Source organism: Elephas maximus, chromosome 4 (assembly GCF_024166365.1).
Source record: "Elephas maximus indicus isolate mEleMax1 chromosome 4, mEleMax1 primary haplotype, whole genome shotgun sequence".
Taxonomy (NCBI): domain Eukaryota; kingdom Metazoa; phylum Chordata; class Mammalia; order Proboscidea; family Elephantidae; genus Elephas; species Elephas maximus.
Genome location: NC_064822.1, coordinates 37,153,898 through 37,177,970, shown reverse-complemented (window position 1 = coordinate 37,177,970; position 24,073 = coordinate 37,153,898). Strand labels below are relative to the sequence as shown.

The window sequence follows — 24,073 nt, the reverse complement described above, 5'->3', positions numbered from 1 at the left end:
GCTGTGATTTTAGGATACAGTAATTACAAGAATCTTAAAAACTTATAAGAAAACAGGTAGAATATCAAATTTATTGTAAATCTCATGTTTTGGGCTTAAATACATTAGAATTTCGACTGAGCTGAAGTTTAGCTTTGGAATTTTGCTGGCGGAAAAGGAGGCCAGACCTGTAAGACTTTAGCAGCCAGTCACACAGACAATGTAACTGCTGTGTTAGGAGAGACTGACAATGCCTAAACTGCTGCTTTACCACAGTGATTAAAACCTCACGTCCTCATGAAAGCAGACTCATTACTATATGCATTTAAGCCCGTATTTCAGTTACTACATGTATTTGAACATGATAAGCCTAGATTTCTTTAAAACAGTGATTATATATAGATTGTTTGCCTAATTAGTCTAACTATGCTTAAGAGTGAGAAGTTAGATAGCAATTGCCATTTATTGAAACATCTATTGTGATTAGCTTATCTTCTCTTTTTTCTGCCCTCCTTAAGTTATGGAAGTTTGCAGCTTTGAAGAAGAAAGCCTGTGTAAATGGTATCAGCCAGCCCCAGCAAATTTATTCCAAGATTTGAACACATTCAGGTGGGGTCTTGGTAACGGTCGGAGTATTCATCATGGGGAAGAAAACCACAGGCCATCGGTGGATCATACAACGTAAGTGACTACGTGTTTTGAATAAGTCTCTTAAAAAAAAAAAAAGTCTCTTAGGAACTGTTTATTAATCAGCTCCCAAATTCCTGCCCCACCACCTTATTCTAGGCCATTGCCATTGTAAAGACAAATGCTTAAATTATAGAATGAGAGGGCTAGGTGTATTCTTTATCACAAAATTGAAAAAAAAAAAAATTCAATTAAAAAAGTAGCGAATGCTCTTGAGAAAGCTGTAGAAACTAGAGAAAAGCATGAGGAAGTCAACAAAAAATAATCTGCAATATCATCACTCACTGAAAAGCACTCTTAATATGTTGTTTTAAAATGATGTGTTTATTCCTCCCCTCCCCAAATCCCTTCTCTCTTCCTCTTCCTCCTCTTTCTCTATCTCTTCCTCACCCCTTCACCATTCTTTGAGTCTCCCTTTCTCCCCAACTCCCTTCTTCCCCTCTTCCCCTTGCATGTAACAGAATTTTCTCCACTTTGCCGTAAATCATGACCACATTAACCTATTCCTGACTGGAAGACTTCCCAGTGAATTCTATTTTAAATGTTGTTGCAAAGAATAAATTATTTAGTAATACTGTGTGACAAACACTGCTCTAGACACTGGGGATAAATCAGCAAATGAAACAGATGGTCCTTGCTCACATGGGGCAAATGGGCAATAAACAAATAAATTAATATTGCAGGTGGTTACAAGTGCTTTAATGAAAAATGTAAGCAAGACAGAGGGTAGTGAATTGTTGGTGCGGGTGGCATCTTTCTGAATGGAGCCCAAATGAAAAGGCCCACGGATGGCAACTTGTCAGAAGGCCAATGGGGCTGGAGTAGAATGAACAAGCATGAGCTACGTCAAGTGTAATTTTTTTCTCTGTTGTGCAGCTATTAAATTTTTTGCCCTTTTTTGTGTGTTTTCACTTTGGTTTTATAGCTTTGTAACCATGTTTTATATATTTTATATATCAACAGTATGTCTATTATTTATTGTCTTTGTTTATCATGTTTAACAAAGTAGCTTTTATCACAGCGATTACTTACACATAATCTAAAAAGATAAGTGTTGATGGTTGTCATGACCAAGTAGACCTTTTTACAGCTACTCCCATCCAATTTCCTAGACAGAGCATTCTCTACCCTAAGATTGTGTAATTATTCATCTGTATCTTTCTAACTTTTATTAGGGACTGGTTATAGGTTGTTATTGTTGTTGTTAGTTGCCGTCAAGTCAATTCTGACTCATGGTGACTCTGTGTATAACAGAACGAAACATTGCCTGCTTCTGCTCCATCCTGAGCCCATTCTTGCAGCCATTATGTCAATCTGTCTTTTTGAGGGTCTTCCTCTTTTTTGCTGAACCTCACTTTACCAAGCACGATGTCCTTCTCTAGGGACTGGTCCTTCCTGATAGTACGTCCAAAGTACGTGAGATAAAGTCTCACCATCCTTGCTTCTAAGGAGGGCTGTACTTCTTCCAGGACAAATTTGTTCATTCTTTTGGCAGTCCATGGTGTATTCCGTATTCTTCATCAACACCATAATTCAAAGGCATTAATTCTTTTTTGGTCTTCCTTATTCATTGTCCAGCGCTCGCATGCATATGAGGTGATTAGAAATACCATGGCTTAGATCAAGTGCACCTTGGTCTTCAAAGTGACATCTTTGCTTTTTAACACTTGAAAGCGGTCTTTTGCAGTAGATTTACCCAATGCAATGTGTCATGCTGCTTCCGTGAGTGTTGATTGTGGATCCAAGTCAAATGAAATCCTTGACAACTTGAATCTTTATCATGATGTTGCTTGTTGGTCCAATTGTGAGGATTTTTGTTTTCTTTATATTAAAGTGTAATCCACACTGAAGGCTGTCCTTGAGCTTCATCACCAAGTGCTTCAGCTCTTCTTCACTTTGAGCAAGCAAGGTTGTGTCATCTGCATACTGCAGGTTGTTAATGAATTTTGTCCAATCCTGATGCCACATTCTTCTTCATATAGCCCAGCTTCTCGGATTATTTGCTTAGCATACGGATGGTGAAAGGATACAACCCTGATGCACAACCTTCTTGATTTTAAGCCATGCAGTGACCCCTTGTTATACTCAAATGATTGCCTCTCGGTGTATGTACAAGTTCCACATGAGTACAATTAAGTGTTCTGGAATTCCCATTGTTTTCAGTGCTATCCATAATTTGTTATGATCCACACAAACAAATGCCTTTGCATAGTCAATAAAACACAGGTAAACACTTTTCTGGTAGCAGGATATATATTTGTAAAATATATAGCCATTTCTCAATTCAAAGACTTTAGACATTATCTATTGAGTTTCTGTTATCAGGAATGCAATTGTTACCAGAATAAGGTTCTTGCCTCTCACTGGTCAAGAATGAGCAGGTAAGGCATGTAGTTTCCCAAATGAGCAAAACTTTACTGAAGAGGCTTGCAAGTGGAGACGAGGAGGGCCTAGAGCAATGCTTACCCTCATCTCACAGAACAAAAGAGGGGGAGGCCAATATATTTGGTAGGCAGTGTAGAAAACACTCCCCTCTATTACTTGGTTTCTACCCTTTTTGGGCCCTCTTCCTAGATACTCTAGAGTTAAACTTAAAAGAGTGCTGGACTTTGAACCCTTTTTTTTTTTTTTTACCCTTTTATGCAATTGTCAGCCAGACTGGTGTTATTGAGACAAGAGCTTTATCACCAGAAACATCAGCCCAAAAAGCTGAGCTAACTGCCCTGGTACGTGCCCTAAGAGGAAAGAAGGGGTTTTTCTTATGATGGGACAAGATGGATAAAGAATGATGAGGAAGTACTACACGTGCCTGAGTATTTATAACGGAAAATAGTAAAAGCCTTCCATGATGCCACACAACATGTCAGGGACGCCCTCCTAGGACTATTGTCTAAATTTATAAAAAGAAAGGGGCTATTAAAAGAAATAATTTCCCGATTTAGACTACCAAGTTCTTTCCATGACAGTAGCCACCGTAGTGTCTAAAGTCCTGACCAAGAGAATAGTACTATTCAGGTTTGGCTCCTGCCTGCCTGTTTAAGCTTTTAGTCAGGCCAAGCTCCTGGTCATGCAAGACTACCAACTGATTCCCCAAGAAGGGGTCCTGGTAATAACTTAAATCAGGTAGCAAGAGACTTCTATTAAGTTAGGCAGGAACAACGCCCCAGTCCAGCATGAAGAAGTTACAGAAACAGAGACCTCCATCCACATTCCCATAAAGGTTTATGGGGTTGAAGTCTCTAAGGGGGGAGTAAGACAGGGAGCAAAGGCCCTGAGATCAGAGGGTGCCTGTTTGAGAAAAAGTGAAGAGACTGGTGTGGTTAGAGGAGAAGCAAGTAAAAGAGAAATAGGCTATACTATCTGGGAGATAATAAGGAGTTGAGTATGGAACCTAGAGACTTAGTAGGATAGAGAACAGAGGGGCCCCCAAATCTGCAAACAAAATAACAGGTAATGGGCCAGGGCGCAGAAACAAAGCCATTCCCCAAAACAATGGGGCAGGGTATCTAAAAAAAGCCCGCAAACTTCTTTAAAGTTGCCTTTCGGAAGCAGTTGGAGAAAACCAGGCCCAGGGACATGTGCTGAACATCCACCTGTGACCACTGTGTGACCTTCCACCAGAGGCAGTGAGGGGCTACAGCCCCAGCCGGGGAATGGAACCTGGGGAGCAGGAGGCTGCTCAGGCACAACACCCTGCTACGAATCCCAGAGACCTCCGGCACAGGAGCCATCTTGGAAAGCTGCTGCGTGTGCACCTTAGTTAACATATCTGCACCTGTGTCTATGAATAAACATGAATCTTTTCCTGCCCAAGAACTTTTAAAAACTCTGGCCGTCTTTTGTTCTGGGAGATGAGGGTATGTGTTGCTCTAGGCCCTCCTCGTCTCCGTTTGCAAGCCTCTTCAATAAAGCTTTGTTCGTGTGGAAAACTACGTGCCTTACCTGCTCATTCTTGACCAGGGAGAGGCAAGAACCTTATTCCCGTAACTGAACCTTCTTCATATTCTTCTCCAACTCCCTATTCTCCATATTTACAATATATTTATACATAATTTTTATTTCATTTAAATTTTAAGTTAACATTAATCTGATTTAATTTTCTAAATTCTTTCCTTAATATTACATGATTATTGTTTCCTTTGTGATATTTCTATATATTTATAATAGAATTGATAAATGCCTCATATTTTTAGTTTCCTTAGGATATTATGTGCCTAATACCCTTTTTCCCAGATATTAATATTATTTTCCAGTTGCTCAAGTGTACAAAATAATCCATCTGTCCCCCCCCCCCTTTTTTCCCCATGGAAACCTCTATCCCAAGCTGTCTGCCCACCTGCTCTTTTCTCTTCAGGTTTCTCTCTACCTGCTGCACTGATATTTTCCTGGTACGTCCCCACAGCCACTATCTGGCATCGAATCCTCAGATTCTGAAACACCATGGACTTCCCGTTTCCTATATAAGGCCTTTATTTTCTGCACTATCTCTGTTTTCTTTTTAGGTTTGTTTGGTGTGTCTTTTGTATATTAGAGACTTATCTCATTTGTCTGATGATCTTTGGTTCTCCATTAATGTGTAAAAATAAGGCACTTAAAAGTTAATTTGAAGCTCTATACATATGACCAGCACTCTTTATGTGGTAAGCTTCTCTGTTGGGTGATGGGTTTGCCATACTTAATTAGATGTCTCCATAATGTTTTTTGAAATATGTTTTCTAGTTTAAATGTCAATTTTGTCTTTTCCTTTACATTTCTTCCTTATGTACTGTACTTAGAAAACCTTTTCCCACCTTAAGATTATAAAATTATTCAACCTATACTTTTTCTAGTTTTTTTGGTGCCTGATTATAGGGGTTAGAATCTAAGGCACCTATGGAAGTGTTAACTTGGAAGAATATATCCAGAAATTTAACAAACAGGGATAATGTGTTGGTTCTGATTCAGCTGAATACATGAATTTAAAATGTTGGACTTTTTAGAAAACATAACATAGTGAACAATTTTAATCAAGTTTTCTGATATTAGTGCATTTATTTCTGCTTCTCTGGCCTCTATGTTTCAAGTGCTCATCTTAGAGAAGCCCCTTTCCTACCTTTTATTTTCATTATCTTTTCTTTAAAGTTTCTTTGTTCATTTTCTGCTCTCATTTCCATAGTGATCATTATTTGGGTTCTTGTTATTTCATTTTTCTCTTTTATCATCATTATTTTGGTCTTTTTTATCTTTTCAAGGTTCACTAGCTACACTTTTTCCCGTTTTGTAGTCCAAAAATATATCGAGTGCCCCCTGTCCTAGAAGATACTGTCCTTTGTCTTTTCCCTCTGATGATTTCTGGGAAACGTTACTGCAGACAACAATAGAATGACCAATTACATTACAGAGACTCTTTTAAAAACTTTTATGCCTCTTACGCCCCTCTCTGTAGGTAAAGCTTTATAACCCCAGCTTCTGTGGCAGCTGCTTCAGAGAAAACTAATGGTGACAGTGATGACCAGTCCATGACTGCCTTGGCCAGAATGCCACTCAAGGAAAGTCACTTTATCCATAGCGTACTATGATTTTTTTTTTCCCCACGATTGCATTTTTCCCCTTTTTTTCTGAGCTGTCTTCGGTTGTTGTTTGTTCTATTAAGACAGTCCCAGTTTTATCAACATTTGGTTTAGGTTAGCAGCAAAGCTACCCAAAGTATAGGATATTCTAGTCAGTGGTTTCTAACTATGTTCACAGAAGCCTTGGGGAACAGTTTTTCAAAATGTGGATCAAGGACCACAGAAAATTTATATACAAGCAATATAAAAAAAAGTATATTTTGCAACTCTTGCAACAAAATATCAGGGAATGGAGCAGATAATCTATATATTTTTTTAAATTAACTTTTATTGAGCTTCAAGTGAACGTTTACAAATCAAGTCAGACTGTCACATATAAGTTTATATACACCTTACTCCGTACTCCCACTTGCTCTCCCCCTAATGACTCAGCCCTTCCAGTCTCTCCTTTAGTGACAATTTTGCAAGCTTCCAACTCTCTCTATCCTCCCATCCCCCCTCCAGACAGGAGATGCCAACACAGTCTCAAGTGACCACTTGATATAATTAGCTCACTCTTCATCAGCATCTCTCACCTACCCAATGTCCAGTTCCTTTCATGTCTGATGAGTTGTCTTCGGGGATGGTTCCTGTCCTGTGCCAACAGAAGGTTTGGGGACCATGACCGCCGGTATTGCTCTAGTCTCAGTCAGACCATTCAGTATGGTCTTTTTATGTGAATTTGGGGTCTGCATCCCACTGATCTCCGGCTCCCTAAGGGGTTCTCTGTTGTGCTTCCTGTCAGGGCAGTCATCGATTGTGGCCGGGCACCAACTAGTTCTTCTGGTCTCAGGATGATGTAGGTCTCTGGTTCATGTGGCCCTTTCTGTCTCTTGGGCTCTTAGTTGTCGTGTGACCTTGGTGTTCTTCATTCTCCCTTGCTCCAGGTGGGTTGAGACCAATTGATGCATCTTAGATGGCCGCTTGTTAGCATTTAAGACCCCAGACGCCACATTTCAAAGTGGGAGGCAGAATGTTTTTATAATAGAATTATTTTGCCAATTGACTTAGAAGTCCCCTTAAACCATGGTCCCCAAACCCCCGCCCTTGCTCTGCTGACCTTTGAAGCATTCATTTTATCCTGGAAACTTCTTTGCTTTTGGTCCAGTCCAGTTGAGCTGACCTTCCATGTATTGAGTATTGTCCTTCCCTTCACTTAAAGCAGTTCTTATCTACTAATTAAACAATAAAAAACCCTCTCCCACCCTCCCTCCCTCCCCGCCTCGTAACCACAAAGGTATGTGTTCTTCTCAGTTTATACTATTTCTCAAGATCTTATATAGTGGTCTTATACAATATTTGTCCTTTCGCCTCTGACTAATTTCACTCAGCATAATGCCTTCCAGGTTCCTCCATGTTATGAAATGTTTCATAGAATCGTCACTGTTCTTTATCGGTAAGTAGTATTCCATTGTGTGAATATACCACAATTTATTTAACCATTCATCCGTTGATGGACACCTTGGTTGCTTCCAGCTTTTTGCTATTGTAAACAGAGCTGAAATAAACATGGGTATGCATATATCTGTTTGTGTGAAGGCTCTTATTTCTCTAGGGTATATTCCAAGGAGTGGGATTTCTGGGTTGTATGGTAGTTCTATTTCTAACTGTTTAAGATATCACCAGATAGATTTCCAAAGTGGTTGTACCATTTTACATTCCCACCAGCAGTGTATAAGAGTTCCAATCTCTCCGCAGCCTCTCCAACATTTATTATTTTGTGTTTTTTGGATTAATGCCAGCCTTGTTGGAGTGAGATGGAATCTCATTGTGGTTTTAATTTGCATTTCTCTAATGGCTAATGATCGAGAGCATTTTCTCATGTGTCTGTTAGCTGCCTGAATATCTTCTTTAGTGAAGTGCGTGTTCATATCCTTTGCCCACTTCTTGATTGGGTTGTTTGTCTTTTTGTGGTTGAGTTTTGACAGAATCATATAGATTTTAGAGATCAGGCGCTGGTCAGAGATGTCATAGCTGAAAATTCTTTCCCAGTCTGTAGGTGGTCTTTTTACTCTTTTGGTGAAGTCTTTAGATGAGCATAGGTGTTTGATTTTTAGGAGCTCCCAGTTACCTGGTTTCTCTTCGTCATTTTTGGTAATGTTTTGTATTCTGTTTATGCCTTGTATTAGGGCTCCTAAGGTTGTCCCTATTTTTTCTTCCATGATCTTTATCGTTTTAGTCTTTATGTTTAGGTCTTTGATCCACTTGGAGTTAGTTTTTGTGCATGGTGTGAGGTATGGGTCCTGTTTCATTTTTTTGCAAATGGATATCCAGTTATGTCAGCACCATTTGTTAAAAAGACTATCTTTTCCCCAATTAACTGACTCTGAGCCTTTGTCAGATATCAGCTGCTCATATGTGGATGGATTTATATCTGGGTTCTCAATTCTGTTCCCCTGGTCTATGTGCCTGTTGTTGTACCAATACCAGACTGTTTTGACTACTGTGGCTGTATAATAGGTTCTGAAATCAGGTAGAGTGAGGCCTCCCACTTTCTTCTTTTTCAGTAATGCTTTGCTTATCCGAGGCTTCTTTCCCTTCCATATGAAATTGGTGATTTGTTTCTCTATCACCTTAAAAAACGACATTGGAATTTGGATCGGAAGTGCATTGTATGTATAGATGGCTTTTGGTAGAATAGACATTTTTACTATGTTAAGTCTTCCTATCCATGAGCAAGGTATGTTTTTCCACTTAAGTATGTCCTTTTGAATTTCTTATAGTAGAACTTTGTAGTTTTCTTTGTATAGGTCTTTTACATCCTTGGTAAGATTTATTCCTAAGTATTTTATCTTCTTGGGGGCTACTGTGAATGGTATTGATTTGGTGATTTCCTCTTCGATGTTCTTTTTGTTGATGTAGAGGAATCCAAGTGATTTTTGTATGTTTATCTTATAACCTGAGACTCTGCCAAACTCTTCTATTAGTTTCAGTAGTTTTCTGGTGGATTCGTTGGGGTTTTCTGTGTATAAGATCATGTCATCTGCAAATAGAGATAATTTTACTTCCTCTTTGCCAATCCGGATGCCCTTTATTTCTTTGTCTAACCTAATTGCTCTGCCTAGGACTTCTAGCACAATGTTGAATAAGAGTGGTGATAAAGGGCATCCTTGTCTGGTTTCCGTTCTCAAGGGAAATGCTTTCAGGTTCTCTCCATTTAGAGTGATATTGGCTGTTGGCTTTGCATAGATGCCCTTTATTATGTTGAGGAATTTTCCTTCAATTCCTATTTTGGTGAGAGTTTTTATCATAAATGGGTGTTGGACTTTGTCAAATGCCTTTTCTACATCAATTGATAAGATCATGTGGTTTTTGTCTTTTGTTTTATTTATATAGTGGATTACATTAATGGTTTTTCTAATATTAAAACAGCCTTGCATACCTGGTATAAACCCCACTTGGTCATGGTGAATTATTTTTTTGATATGTTGTTGAATTCTATTGGCTAGAATTTTGTTGAGGATTTTTGCATCTATGTTCATGAAGGACATAGGTCTGTTAAAAAAAAAAAAAAAAATTTTTTTTTTTTTTTTTTTTTTTACCTGGTTTTGGTATCAGGTAGATGGTGGCTTCATAGAATGAGTTGAGTAGTATTCCGTCATTTTCTATGCTTTGAGGTACCTTTAGTAGTAGGGGTGTTAACTCTTCTCTGAAAGGTTGGTAGAACTCTGCAGTGAACCCGTCCGGGCCAGGGCTTTTTTTTGTTGGGGGTTTTTTGATTACCGTTTCAATCTCTTTTTTTGTTATGGGTCTATTTAGTTGTTCTACTTCTGAATGTGTTAGTTTAGGTAGGTAGTGTTTTTCCAGGAATTCATCCATTTCTTCTAGGTTTGCAAATTTGTTAGAGTACAATTTTTCGTAATTATCTGATATGATTCTTTTAATTTCAGTTGGGTCTGTTGTGATGTGGCCCATCTCGTTTCTTATTCGGGTTATTTGTTTCCTTTCCTGTATTTCTTTAGTCAGTCTGGCCAATGGTTTGTCAATTTTGTCAATTTTTTCAAAAAACCAGCTTTGGCTTTGTTAATTCTTTCAATTGTTTTTCTGTTCTCTAATTCATTTTTTTTTTTTTAATTCATTTAGTTCAGCTCTAATTTTTATTATTTGTTTTCTTCTGGTGCCTGGTGGATTCTTTTGTTGCTCACTTTCTATTTGTTCAAGTTGTAGGGACAGTTCTCTGATTTTGGCTCTTTCTTCTTTTTGTATGTGTGCATTTATCGATATAAATTGGCTCTGAGCACTGCTTTTGCTGTGTCCCAGAGGTTTTGATAGGAAGTATTTTCATTCTCGTTGCATTCTATGAATTTCCTTATTCCCTCCTTGATGTCTTCTATAACCCAGTCTTTTTTCAGGAGGGTATTGTTCAGTTTCCAAGTATTTGATTTCTTTTCCCTAGTTTTTCTGTTATTGATTTCTAGTTTTATTGCCTTGTGGTCTGAGAAGATGTTTTGTAATATTTCGATGTTTTGGATTCTGCAAAGGTTTGTTTTGTGACCTAATATGTGGTCTATTCTAGAGAATGTTCCATGTACGCTAGAAAAAAAAGTATACTTTGCAGCAGTTGGGTGGAGAGTTCTGTATAAGTCAATGAGGTCAAGTTGGTTGAATGTTGTAATTAGGTCTTCCGTGTCTCTATTGAGTTTCTTACTGGATGTCCTGTCCTTCTCTGAAAGTGGTGTGTTGAGGTCTCCTACTATAATTGTGGAAGTGTCTATCTCACTTTTCAGTTCTGTTAAAATTTGATTTATGTATCTTGCAGCCCTGTCATTGGGTGCATAAATATTTAATTTGGTTATATCTTCCTGATCAATTGTCCCTTTTATCATTATGTAGTGTCCTTCTTTATCCTTTGTGGTGAGTTTAAGTGTAAAGTCTATTTTGTCAGAAATTAATATTGGTACTTCTCTTCTTTTTTGCTTATTGTTTGCTTGATATATTTTTTTCCATCCTTTGAGTTTTTGTTTGTTTGTGTCTCTAAATCTAAGGTGTGTCTCTTGTAGGCAGCATATAGATGGATCGTGTTTCTTTATCCAGTCCGAGACTCTCTGTCTCTGTATTGGTGCATTTAGTCCATTTACATTCAGTGTAATTATAGATAAATAAGTGTTTAGTGTTGTCATTTTGATGCCTTTTTATGTGTGTTGTTGACAATTTCATTTTTCCACTTACTTTTTGGTACTGAGACATTTTTCTTAGTAAATTGTGAGGTCCGCATTTTCATAGCGTTTGACTTTACGTTTGTTGAGTCGTTACGTTTTTCTTGGCTTTTGTCTTCAGTTATGGAGTTGTTATACCTCTTTGTGGTTACCTTAATATTTACCTCTATTTTTCTAAGTAAAAACCTAACTTGTATTGTCCTATATTGCCTTGTATCCCTCTCCATATGGCAGTTCTATGCCACCTGTATTTAGTCCCTCTTTTTGATTATTGTGATCTTTTACGTATTGACTTCAATGATTCCCTGTTATGAGCATTTTTTTTTAATTAATCTTAATTTGTTTTTGTGATTTCCCTATTTGAGTTGATATCAGGATGTTCTGTTTTGTGACCTTGTGTTGTGCTGGTATCTGATATTATTGGTTTTCTGACCAATTTCCTTTAGTATTTCTTGTAGCTTTGGTTTGCTTTTTGCAAATTCTCTAAGCTTGTGTTTATCTGTAAATATCTTAATTTCCCCTTCATATTTCAGAGAGAGTTTTGCTGGATAGATGATCCTTGTCTGGCAGTTTTTCTCCTTCAGTGCTCTGTATATGTCATCCCATTGCCTTCTTGCCTGCATGGTTTCTGCTGAGTAGTCTGAACTTATTCTTACTGATTCTCCCTTGAAGGAGACCTTTCTTTTCTCCCTGGCTGCTTTTAAAATTTTTCTCTTTATCTTTGGTTTTGGCAAGTTTGATGATAATATGTCTTGGTGTTTTTCTTTTTGGATCAATCTTAAATGGGGTTCGATGAGCATCTTGGATAGATATCCTTTTGTCTTTCATGATGTCAGGGAATTTTTCTGTCAGCAGATCTTCAATTATTTTCTCTGTGTTTTCTGTCCTCCCTCCCTGTTCTGGGACTCCAATCACACGCAAGTTATCTTTCTTGATAGAGTCCGACATGATTCTTAGCGTTTCTTCATTTTTTTTAAATTCTTTTATCTGATTTTTTTTCAGCTATGTTGGTGTTAATTCTCTGGTCCTCCAGATTTCCCAGTCTGCATTCTAATTGCTCGAGTCTGTTCCTCTGACTTTCTATTGCGTTGTCTAATTCTGTAATTTTATTGTTAATCTTTTGGATTTCTACATGCTGTCTCTCTATGGATTCTTGCAACTTATTAATTTTTCCACTATGTTCTTGAATAATCTTTTTGAGTTCTTCAACTGTTTTATCAGTGTGTTCCTTGGCTTTTCCTTCAGTTTGCCTTATTTCATTTCTGAGGTCATCCCTGATGTCTTGAAGCATTCTGTAAATTAGTTTTTTATATTCTGTATCTAATAATTCCAGGATTGTATCTTCATTTGGGAAAGATTTTGATTCTTTTGTTTCGGGGGTTGTAGAAGCTGTCATGGTCTGCTTCTTTATGTGGTTTGATATCAAGTGCTGTCTCTGAGCCATCACTAAGATATAGTAGTGGTTTATTGTATAATTGCTCGCTGAGTCTTATCTTGTTTTGTTTTCTTTCAATATACGTGGTTGGGCTACTAGACTGTGCTGTCTTGTTTGTTGTAGCCCTTGACTTACTTATGACCTATTACCAGCTGGTTTGGGCTGTTGCCAGATACATATGCCTGAGTCTATTCACTATTCTTGAGTAGAATCTGATTTTGGGTCATCAAGTGTGTGCTGCACACTAACACCTATCCACCTCGAGAAGTAGTGGTGATAGTTGTGTGCACCAGATTCTATTAGCAGCTGGAGTTCACCCTCCAGGGGGGGCAGGATGCTCACAGGCTTCCCCCAAGTGTCAGTGAGTTAGGTGTGTCTCTATTGCTGTAGCACTTTGGTGGGAGGGCACTGCAGCTGTACCTTAGGCACCCAATGCAAGTACCTCTACTGATTGGTAGGTGTCACCCTCCTTAGACCCCTAAGGCAAGGGGCTAGGTGGTCTGGGGGGAGCTTCAGCCCTCAGTTCCCTGTTGTGGGTCAGTTAGGGCTCTGTTGAATAAGCAGAGATATCAGACCTGGGAAACTTGTTTTTCCAGAAAATCCACTAAAAAAAAAAATGCAATCAGATCCCTATGAGAACTGCCTTTGGATTATAACCACCCCCTTGTTCCCTGTAAGGATGAAAGCCCAAGATTTGGATCATATATGCTTGGCTGTAGCTGGTTCTGTGTTTTTAGTCCAATTAGGGATGGATTTTTGGTCCCTGGGTTTTTTGTGGTTCCTTCTCTCAGGCCGGAAGAATGGGTTAGGAAAAGACCAAAAAAAAAAAAAAAAAGCAAAGCCACCACAGAGCCGGAGCCGTTCTCCCTCTGGCTCAGGAAATTCCAATGTTAATGAAGCCACCTGGGAAGGGTGGGGGAGGGTTCAGAGAAACAGGAGAGTCGCACCCCAGAATATAGCCAAAGTTGCTTATCTTGCTTGGAATGACTATTTTATCTGAGATTCCCCAGGGACGTGTCGCTGTGTGCTGGCTGTGTGGAGATTGCCCCCGAGGGTCTGGCCCGCTGAAGCCGCAGTCAGATCCTCTGCTGCCAGTCCAAAGCCCAGCGTCAAGGTTCCCCTGCTGGGACGCTGCACTCCCAGCTCCAAAATCAGTCGCTGCCTCCCAGGGACTTCTCGTCCCGCCAGCTGCGTCGCCGCGCCGCTCCTGCGAGCCAGCTGGGCCCCCTCCTGGGGTTAGTTCAGGGCAGTAGGCCTGTGCCCCATGCTTGCGCCGTGATAGTGCCCAGTCAAAAGCCCGGCGCCAAGGTTCCCCAGCTGGGACGCTGCACTCCCGGCTCCAAAACCAGTCACTGCCTCCCGTGGACTTCTCCCACCAGCTGCGTCGCCACGCCGCCCTCTCGGACTAGCTGGGCCCCCTCCCTGGGTCAGTTCAGGGGGGTAGGGCTGTGCCCCTTGTTTGCGCCATCACAAGATTTTGTGTTCAGCTCCCCTGGGCCCAGACCTAAGCCTAGCCTCAAGGTTACCTGACTGGGACACTGGTTCCAGGCTCCGAAAACAGTCGCTTCTTCCCCGTATTTGTTTGTTCTCCATCTCTGTCATTCAGGTCAACTCTTTAAATCTGTGTTTGTTGTTCAGGGTTCGTAGATTGTTACGTATGTGATCAATTCACTTGTTTTTCTGAGTCTTTGTTGCAAGAGGGATCCGAGGTAGTGTCTACCTAGTCCGCCATCTTGGCCCCGCCAGATAATCCTATGACAGAAAGTGGGGAAGGTATTGTTGAAAGGCAGAGGGTGGCTTTCTTGCTTCCTAATTCCAATTTTTCTAAGAACAGATTTATTTTTCTCTAAAGCGATAGGACAAATTTTTTTAGAAAAAAAAGTTTCAGGAAAAAACAAATTGCAGAGAATAGCCTAAGGTAGTTGCATTTAAAAAATAAAGTAAATTTGCATGTTGTAACTATTATAAATAAGAAATAATTTGGGAGAAAAGTCTTTACCCTGAGTTGAACTAAAAGACATATAATTTCCAGGCCTCCTTTACATTGTCTCCTTCACTATAAAGTGCCAAACATTTTCTTTAAATCCTTTTTGCCTTCTCTAATTCTCATCAAAAAGACCTCTGTCCTTCTGTTGGATGAAAGCCAAAACAAATGTACAAATCTCATTATTACTTAGAGAAGACAGATATTTTAAAACATTTTGGATTTTAGGATTTGCTCACAGGTTTTTGAGAAACTATTTTAATATGAACCATTTCATTCAAAATTGCTGAGCAGATGAGAGAACAACAGTTTCTAACATGTGTTGCTTATCTGTAAAAGTAGAAGTGCTCATATTTTTCTGTTTATTTCATAATTGATCATTGTCTTTTAGGTGGAAATGAATTAGGGTCCCCACTGTTGCATGTACACCTACTTTCCTATCTATGGAATGCATTGGTACAGCGTTACCATCATTATAAGCTAAAAGCCACATAAATAATGCAAACTGTCTCTGTGACATAGCTCTGCATATCATTATATATCTAAGTGTTGGGTGTAAGTGTCATTAAAAGTTTCAGTAAAATGGAAAATATCATAATGTTTTCTGCTTTGCAACAGTAACAGTTTTCAAAGTGTTAGTGCCTTAGACATTAAATACTAGAATTATTGCCTCTCAGAGCCCTTCTCTGCTAAGAAGAAATGCCAATCCTTTATAGGCCAGTTGAGATGCCTTCACACTCTCCCAACATAATTTCTAGCAGATCTGGATTTTTAAATCTGAAATGATGATTAGATGCTAGGCTTTAGAGACAGTTTTGTCAAAATAATAAAAGTACAAACAGTCAAAATCTAAATTAACTGCAGTAAATTGCTTTTTACTATTTTATTAGTTATTGGCAAGTGGCATTTCCTGCAGTATTTGCCACCCAAACCCCCCACTGCTGTTGAGTCGATTCTAACTCATAGTGTCCCTATAGGACAGAGTAGGACTGCCCCATAGAGTTTCCAAGGAGCACCTGGTGGATTCCAACTGCCAACCTTTTCGTTAGCAGCTGTAACACTTAACCACTACGCCACCAGCGTTTCTATCAGTATTTGCCACAGGACTGAAAATAAAGCATAATTATTATTTTTTTATACTTCTAAAACTCTCAGAAGAAAGAATGCTCTTATGTTAGACTGACCTTGAGTTAAGGACATATTCTTTGCATTTTCATACATATCAATACTTTGTTTTGTTTAACTAAGTGAATTTAATCACTCTGATTTTAATTTTATTACATTTCTTTTTTGCTTAATAAGTAATTTTTATAAATTAACTACAGTTTCTTCAGGGACATAAAATTCAAAACAAATCTACACTGAAAAGAATACTTGCAAAACAGAACTAAATATACGTATGATATATATATATATATATGTATGGAGAGAGAGAAAGAGTGGTTAGGTAGCATATTTATTATGCATGGTAAACCTTTAATATAGTCAGAATAAGGTATATGATTTTATGGTATGTTACCAAAGGTCACAGCATCTTTTGATGATTTAATAATAAAGTAATAACTTAGATCATGGCTATATTTAAATTCAGAAATTAAAAATTCACTTTCAATAAATAATTTTTAAATATGTTTTTACCTTAACCACAGTAAAATAAAGTAAATGTATTTATTTCCCAGTTCCTGTACAGTATTGTTATGTCCCCAACAAAATCTAGAGGAACAACCTTTCCCCAACTATCAACTCAGGAAAATTAGACTTATTTCCCAATATTGATATAAGAATTTGAATGAACATATTATATCACATACTATATTATTTCTACAGCTGTATGATCTTCTGACAGTGATTTATGCAGATATATCAGTTACTTAGACTAAAGGTCTTTATGGCCTAGAAGATTCGTAGGTAGACTTCAGTAGGCACCAATTTGTTCCTACATTAGGTATGTATTTACTGAAGACCTACTCTGTGAGAAAACAAAGATTAATCAGACATAGAACTACACATAGTTAGATAGATATGTAACGTCCAGTCAGAAGTGTTTGTCACCTGCTGAAAGAGATATCTACTATGAAGACTCAGGTAATGACTTATCAGATACACATGCTGGATTACGTTTCTGTCTTTAATGATACCTAAAGGAATTCTACCTTTGAATTTTATTGGATAATATAAAAGTTACTTGAAATTATCTAACATATCACTATGGGTAAAGACAATGTACTGATAATGAACTTAAGTTTTATTGATACAAAAGTCCTTTGTTTTACTGCAAAAGAAGAAATTTCCTTTTATTGTAAGAAAATGTTTATAGATACGAAAGACTAAAAATGACCCAAACCAAATCCCATCACCATGTGCATATGTGTTTTTAATAAAAATAGATTCAAATCTACCATGTTTCTATCTGCTTTTACAAATAATTTGTATATACTTTTATTCACCTACTCCTTACTTATCCACACGATTAGGTCCCAAAGACCAGGTTGTTATGCAAAAATTGGCAGTATGTGAAAATAGAGGACGGCTACATCAGATCACAAAATGGGAGATGAATACATCATTACATAAATGCCAAACCACTGAGAATTACGACCCAGCCCAGCTGGCACATAACCTTAACCATCACAGCACCTCGGCATTCGTTAGTGCCAGACATATGTTATTAATATGCAAAATAGTAGGATAGTAGATTTTTTACTATTGTTGTAAATGTGAAATGTCAGATAACATGATAGTTGATAAGTGAGCAGTAGGTGTATATAAATTCATAAACAACTATTACTATTTTTTAATGGACCAAGGGTATTCCATTAAATGAGTGCACCACAATTCAGTAATTCGATTCCCCACATGTGTTGCTTTGGTAATCAATATTTTTAATCACTGAGCAATATACATCCTTGCCTATATCACAAATTATGTTCTTAAAGGAAAAATAACATACAGGGTTGAGTTTTTATGTAATTATTCTTCGTGTTTTTAAGATTTTTCCTTTATAATTTCAAATTCATCTTCAAAGATATATCATTATTTGCAAGCAGTATGTAACAATGTGTTTTTCTGTATGTTTGCCAACACTGAGTGTGTGATTTTTTAATATTACCTAATTTGATAAGTTACAATGACATCTAAGTGTATTTTTCATTTATTTTGTATTAATGAAGCTGAATTTTTTTTTCTCTGTGCCTTGTCCTAATGTATTTCTTTTGTGTGTGTGTGTGTTTTCTTTTTGTGCTCTTTGGTTTTCAATTTGTAGTAGTTTTTTTTCTTACTGAATTGTAACATCTTTTAAAACATTGAGGTATTTGTTTTTATTTGTTGAGAGGGTTGCAACAATTTTCCCAATTATTATTGGCTTTTCTTTTGCTTTATGGTTTATCTTTGTATTATGCTTCGGAAGGCCTTCTCTACTCCAAGTTTTTATGAAACTCACCTGCATTTTCTACTGTTCTTCAATAATTTTTTTTTTTTTGTGATTGTATATTTAATTTATCTGGGAACTTTTTTTGGTGTATATTATGAGAAAAGAATCTCTTTTTTCTTAATAATTATCCAGTTCATTTAATACTTTTAATAGGTGGAATCTTGAATTAATTATTATTTGTCACTTCTACCTCTAGGTGATAAAATTTTAGTACTGTTCCTGGTGTGTTCTTTCTGTCAGTAGCTTTTACTGGCATGTTGAAATGCTTCAGTCAAGGACAAAGCCCTACCATGTGTAGCCAAGATCTGTTTGTATGTTGTCTCATGAATTGATGCACTAGAATTCTTGGTGGTGTAGTGTGGTTAAGAACTGTGGGTGCTAACCAAAAAGTCTGTGGTTCAAATGACCAGGCACTCCTTGGAAACTCTACCAAGCAGTTCTACTCTGGCCCATAGGGTCTCTATGAGTTGCATTTGACTTGATGGCAACGGGTTTCGTTTTTAATTTTTTTCGGTTGTGGTTGTTCACCCAGCAATAAATCCCCATTGTTGCATCCATCCATCCTGCCATCTTCACTGCTGCTGCCCTTCAGGTGTAACCAATTATATTCATCTGGCAGAATTAGCCCTACCATAAGTTCAAAGAAAACTTTCATTCAGTACGTGAAAATTGAAGCAACCTAACATTTGTTAGTATTTGGAGTCCCTGGGTGGTGCAAATGGTTGATGCACTCACTGCTAACCAAAAGGTTGGAGGTCATAGAGTTCACCCAGAACACCCTCATAAGAAAGGCATGGTGATCTCCTTACGACAAATTAGCCATTGAGAACCCTAGGGAGAACAGTTCTAATCTGACATATGTGGGGTTGCCCTGAGTCGGAGTCGGCTTGATGGCAACTTAACTTTTCTTGTTGAGGGGGGAGTTAACATTAGTATTTAGGGCTACTCTCAGTCTAAGTTTGCCTTTGCTGCTGCTCCTACTCTGACTTAAGTGCTTTGCTTTTCAGGAGCATTCTTGGATTCTGGGAACCTGCTTTCCACCGGGGTTAGTATGATTGCTGTATTAAGGCTTCCGTAGACTTGGAAGAAATGCTCTTGAACTCAGTCCTGTGGCCATCAACCTCTAGTTGATCCTGACCTGGGAACCAGGGATTTTGCCTGCAGATAGCAGTGTAGTGAAGACTTCTAGTGCCTGGATTGTGTCCTGTGGCTGGTGTAACACATTACTACAAATCTGTGGCTTAAAAAACAGAAATTTATTCTCTTACAATTTTGGAGGCCAGAAGTTCAAAATCAGTAGCACTGAGCTGAAGTCCAGTATCAGCAGTGCCATGCTCCTTATGAAGGCTCTAGGGGAATATTCATTCCTTGCCTCTTCTAGCATCTGCCGGTGTCTGTCGGCATTCCTTGATTTTTGACCGCATCACTCCAGTCTCTGCCTCCATAGTCACATTGCCATTTCTTTGTCTGTCTGTATCAAATCTTCTTCTGTCTCCCTTTTTTAAAGACCCTTGGAGGGCACTTAGGTCTCACGGAGATCATCCTGGGTAATCTGCACATCTCAAGATCCTTAACTTTATCATATCTGCATAGTCATTGCCATTGTTGTTGTGTGCTGTCAAGTTGATTCCAACTCACAGGGACCCTATAGGGCAGAGCAGAACTTTGCCATAGAGCTTCCTAGGCTGTAATCTTTATGGGAACAGATCACCAGATCTTTTCTCTGCTGTGTGGTCGATAGGCTCAAACCACCAACCTTTCAGTTAGCAGCTTGAGTACTTAACCATTGTACCATCAATTCCTCTTGCCTTTTTCATATAGGGTTACATTTATGGGCTCCAGGAATTAGGATCCAATGTCTTTGAGGGCCATTATCTAGCCTACTGTATTGGCTCAAGTTCTGGAATTAAATAGCACTAGATTTAAATCCCAGATCCAGCATTCATTAACTGTGTGGAATTAGGTGATGACGTAAACTCGCTGTGCTTCAGTCTCTTCACTAAAAAAGTAGGCATAAGAGTACATATCTCATAGAGTTATTATCAGCCTTAAGGAAGAAAGTGCATGCATAACAATTATCAAAGTCACTGTCTCTTAAGGAAACATTTAATATTAGTTATTCTGTGATGACATAAGTTTGGAAGGATATATTGCATCAAATTGCAGAGAGTCTTAAATACTATGCTAAGGAATTAGAAAATTTTGTGCATGGGGTGGGGGTATGTAGGAGCCATTTCAGTTTCTTTATGCAAATGAGTCAGAAGATAATAGAAGTGCATTAAAGATTAATTTTGGTATCACCATGTAGACTGGATTGAGAAACAAAGAAAAATAGAAGAAAGGTAATCAGCTGAAAATTACTGAGGCAATGTTACTGACATGAACTAGGGAGAAAGTGTCTTTAGAAAGTAAAGACCTTGTATGTCTCCTCTAGACTGTAAGCTCTAGGAGGGCAGAGACAGTGCCATTTTGTTCACCATTGCAGCCCTAGCACCTAACATAATAAGTTCTATCTATTCCAAATATTTGTTGAATCAAGGAACTAATTAAGATCCATCTAGAGGATGGAACATTGATGTTCCAGACTCCTAAAAGAAATATATTAATGTCTTGACTTTGTTTTCAGAAACACCAAAAACACAGAAAATGCTAGATTTCCTTTGGAAACAGCTTATCTGAAAATTTTGGGCCTCTGGCTGAACAGAGTTTTGTAGGAATCAATAGTGTTGTGTAGCTAATAAAAAATGGTTAGCATTGTGCAAAAAAAAAAATTTTTTTTTTTTTTTTTTTTTTTTAGGCTTTATTAAAGTCACTGATCAATATTCTGGATGATAAAATACATTGATAAACTATAATGATACAAAGATTGGTGCATTAGTCAGGATTTGGTCAGGCACAAAGATACTTATCTAGGAATTTTAGTCAGGAAGAGATTTTAAATACAGGGAATTAGGTGCTTGCAAAGTTTTTGGAAGGGATGGGAGAGCAAATATCAAGGCGAGCTGCCAATAATCTCAGGAAACCAGGGAACTGGAACTGGTGGTCTTAGCTCTCAGTAGCACCAAATGGGAGACTCAAAGAAGAATGACTAGAAACAGTTGCAAAGCCTCACACCTGTCTAAGCCACTCACTTGCCTGCCAGTATCAGAGGAGATTTCACTTCTCTTCAATATTTATTCCAAATCTCATGTTTGACTAAAATAATGAACAATACTTGGATGTGTAAATTCAAGATTTCCAGCCATTATAATACTGGAGAGAGTGAATGAAGGTGAGGATGGAGCTGAGCTCCAACAAAGGTTCTACTGGTGATTGGGAGCTATTTCCATAAAAAACTTGAGGCATATTGGGAGACAGTAAATACAGGATCTCAAGGGAACCTGAAAATTGTCTGTAGAAGAAGGACTGGATTTGCTCTATTTTTCCAGAATATCCAAGGTGAGACCATGTGTTAAAACCATTATGAAAATTTCAACTTTGCTTAAGAAAGAATTTCCCTATATTGAGATATGACATGGAATCAGTGGTGTCACTAGGTGGGGTGCGGGGGATGAGAATCATATCAGGCGACACTGTCAGAGGGTGTGACACCAAAATGACTGTGTATAAAATTTTTGTGCAGTGTTTCAGCAGAAATTTTTATTATAAAAATGTCCCAGTAGTTACAACAACAAAAATATTATTCGTAAGCCCAGCTTACACATATCAATATACCTACAAGACTAAAACTCTATGCTGATTTACTTTTTGAACCTTTTCCAGTCGGAGCTGTCATTATTACCCAATTACAATGATGCATCTTCGAATCGCATGGTTCTGTCTGCCCACACTACAAGCATGGGCTGTTGTTTTTGTCGCTGCTGGTATTTTTATAGTTGCTGTTTTGTCAAATTTTCTGGTGTTTTAGGTTCACTACTGTGGTAATTAGTATTTGTGAACCTATATCAATAACTGTTTCGAGAATGAAGTAGTAATTAAAGGAGAAGAAGAAGTGATATACAGGAATTACGATTTAAAAAGTAACGTTAGTACAGAAAACATTACTAAGGATTCTGTATGGTCTGGTATGGGAAGAGGTTCATGGGGAGGGTGACACCATGAGTTACTGTACCAGATGGCACCAACCCACCCTAGTGACACTTCTGCATGGAATAGACTTCCATGGTTAATATTGCATTCTATTCAAATAGAGGCTGGGTGATTGCCTTTCTAGGACACTAGGGAAGAGTTTCCACCCAGAATATGCTATGAATTACTATCAATTTTAATGGTACGAGGATGGGAATCTAAAAGGGAATGGGGAAATCCTCAAGAAGAAAGCATGTCACTTAACAGAGATGATGAAAGTTATCACTTTAGGGAAAGAGGTAAAAGTAACTTTTGTCTCTGAAGTTGGAGTCACATCTTCAATGGCAGAGTGAAAAAATAATACGGCAGAATATGTCTAATAAAGATAACATTATAGAGTTCCCAAAGTAATGTCATCATATTAAGGTTTAAAGCTAACCTGTTGCCGTCGGGTTGGTTATGACTTATAGCCACCCTATGGAGCAGAGTAGAACTGCCCCATAGGGTTTCAAGGTGGTAATCATTACAGAAGCGGATTGCTGCATCTTTCTCTTGCTGAGCAGCTAGTGGGTTAGAAATGCTGACCTTTTTCTTTAACAGCCGGTAGGGTTTTCTAGGAATAATCTTTACAGGAGCAGATTGCCGGGCCTTTTCTTCCACAAGCTGCTGTTGGGTTCCAAACGCCGACCTTTAGGTCAGCAGCCAAACACTTAACTTTTGTGCCACTTCTGTCACTTGCATTTTCTGCATATATCCATCTGGGTTTATCTTGTTTCTCCTATTAGATTGTAAATATTATTAGAATTCACTGGTCTTAATATTTTTCTTTTCAGTGTCTTTCTCATATTCCAGCATTAAAGAATAAGCTTTGCAAAATGCTTGTCTCAAATTTATAGGATATCTTTTTAGTTGGTGAAATGTATCTTTTGCTTTAATCTATGTTCAAAATTCTTAAATAATTTGATTTTAATGGAAATATTTCATCAACTGTTTGATGTAGTTCCACTTCCCATTTGACATCCTAACCTTCATTTTAAACATTATTTAGTTTAATACGTTTAATCACCAAGGACCACTATTAACGTTTTTTTTTTTTTCCCGCTCCTTTAAAAGAAATTGAATTTAAACTTTCCTATGGATTTCAAGATCTTAAAATAACTTGAACAAAGTTAACAAAGTATGCATGAGGCTCAGTATAAAAAATATACAGTGACCTTAAAAAGAGCAGCAAAGAAGGCTCCATTACCATCTGCATTTGTCCTGTATTCTTTCAGTAGGTATAGAAATATCAGAAAGGGAGGAAGACGCATTTTCTTTATAGTGTGAAGGGATTTTCTTTCATGTGTTTTGCATATTAAGAAGATATTTATTTGTAGGATGATATGACTTTAATGCAGCCCATCCAAATGTCTCTGGCATTAAGAACAGAAGTTATTCCTGAGAGTTTATAATTCAAATTAAACCAAAAACAAGAAACAAGGGTAGGTTTCATTTTGTACTCCTATCTGGTACAGTCCTGTCTCTTCCCCTAAGTACTATTTACATTAGTCTTACAAAGCATATCTTTTAGAACTCTTGGCATCATGAAATTCAAAATATAGCTCCTTAACCTCAAGAGTTTTTAAGCAAGATTGTAATTTAGAACTAATGCTTTCAAGTTCTTCGTGATACTACTATCCAAGAAGAGTACGTAAATTTGTCTTAGTTATCAAGTGGGCAGATCAGATTGAAACTGATTTATTACAA

At 37.9% G+C, this 24,073-nt stretch overlaps 1 protein-coding gene across 1 annotated transcript in view; it reads left to right on the top strand.

Annotated features, from left to right (window-relative positions):
* MALRD1 (MAM and LDL receptor class A domain containing 1) overlaps positions 1-24,073 on the top strand; it is a 958,969-nt gene that overhangs the window by 327,066 nt on the left and 607,830 nt on the right. The window contains exon 21 of the mRNA XM_049881884.1: positions 498-660. Within this exon, the coding sequence (XP_049737841.1) occupies positions 498-660 (163 nt within the window). The remainder of the gene's footprint in view (positions 1-497; positions 661-24,073) is intronic.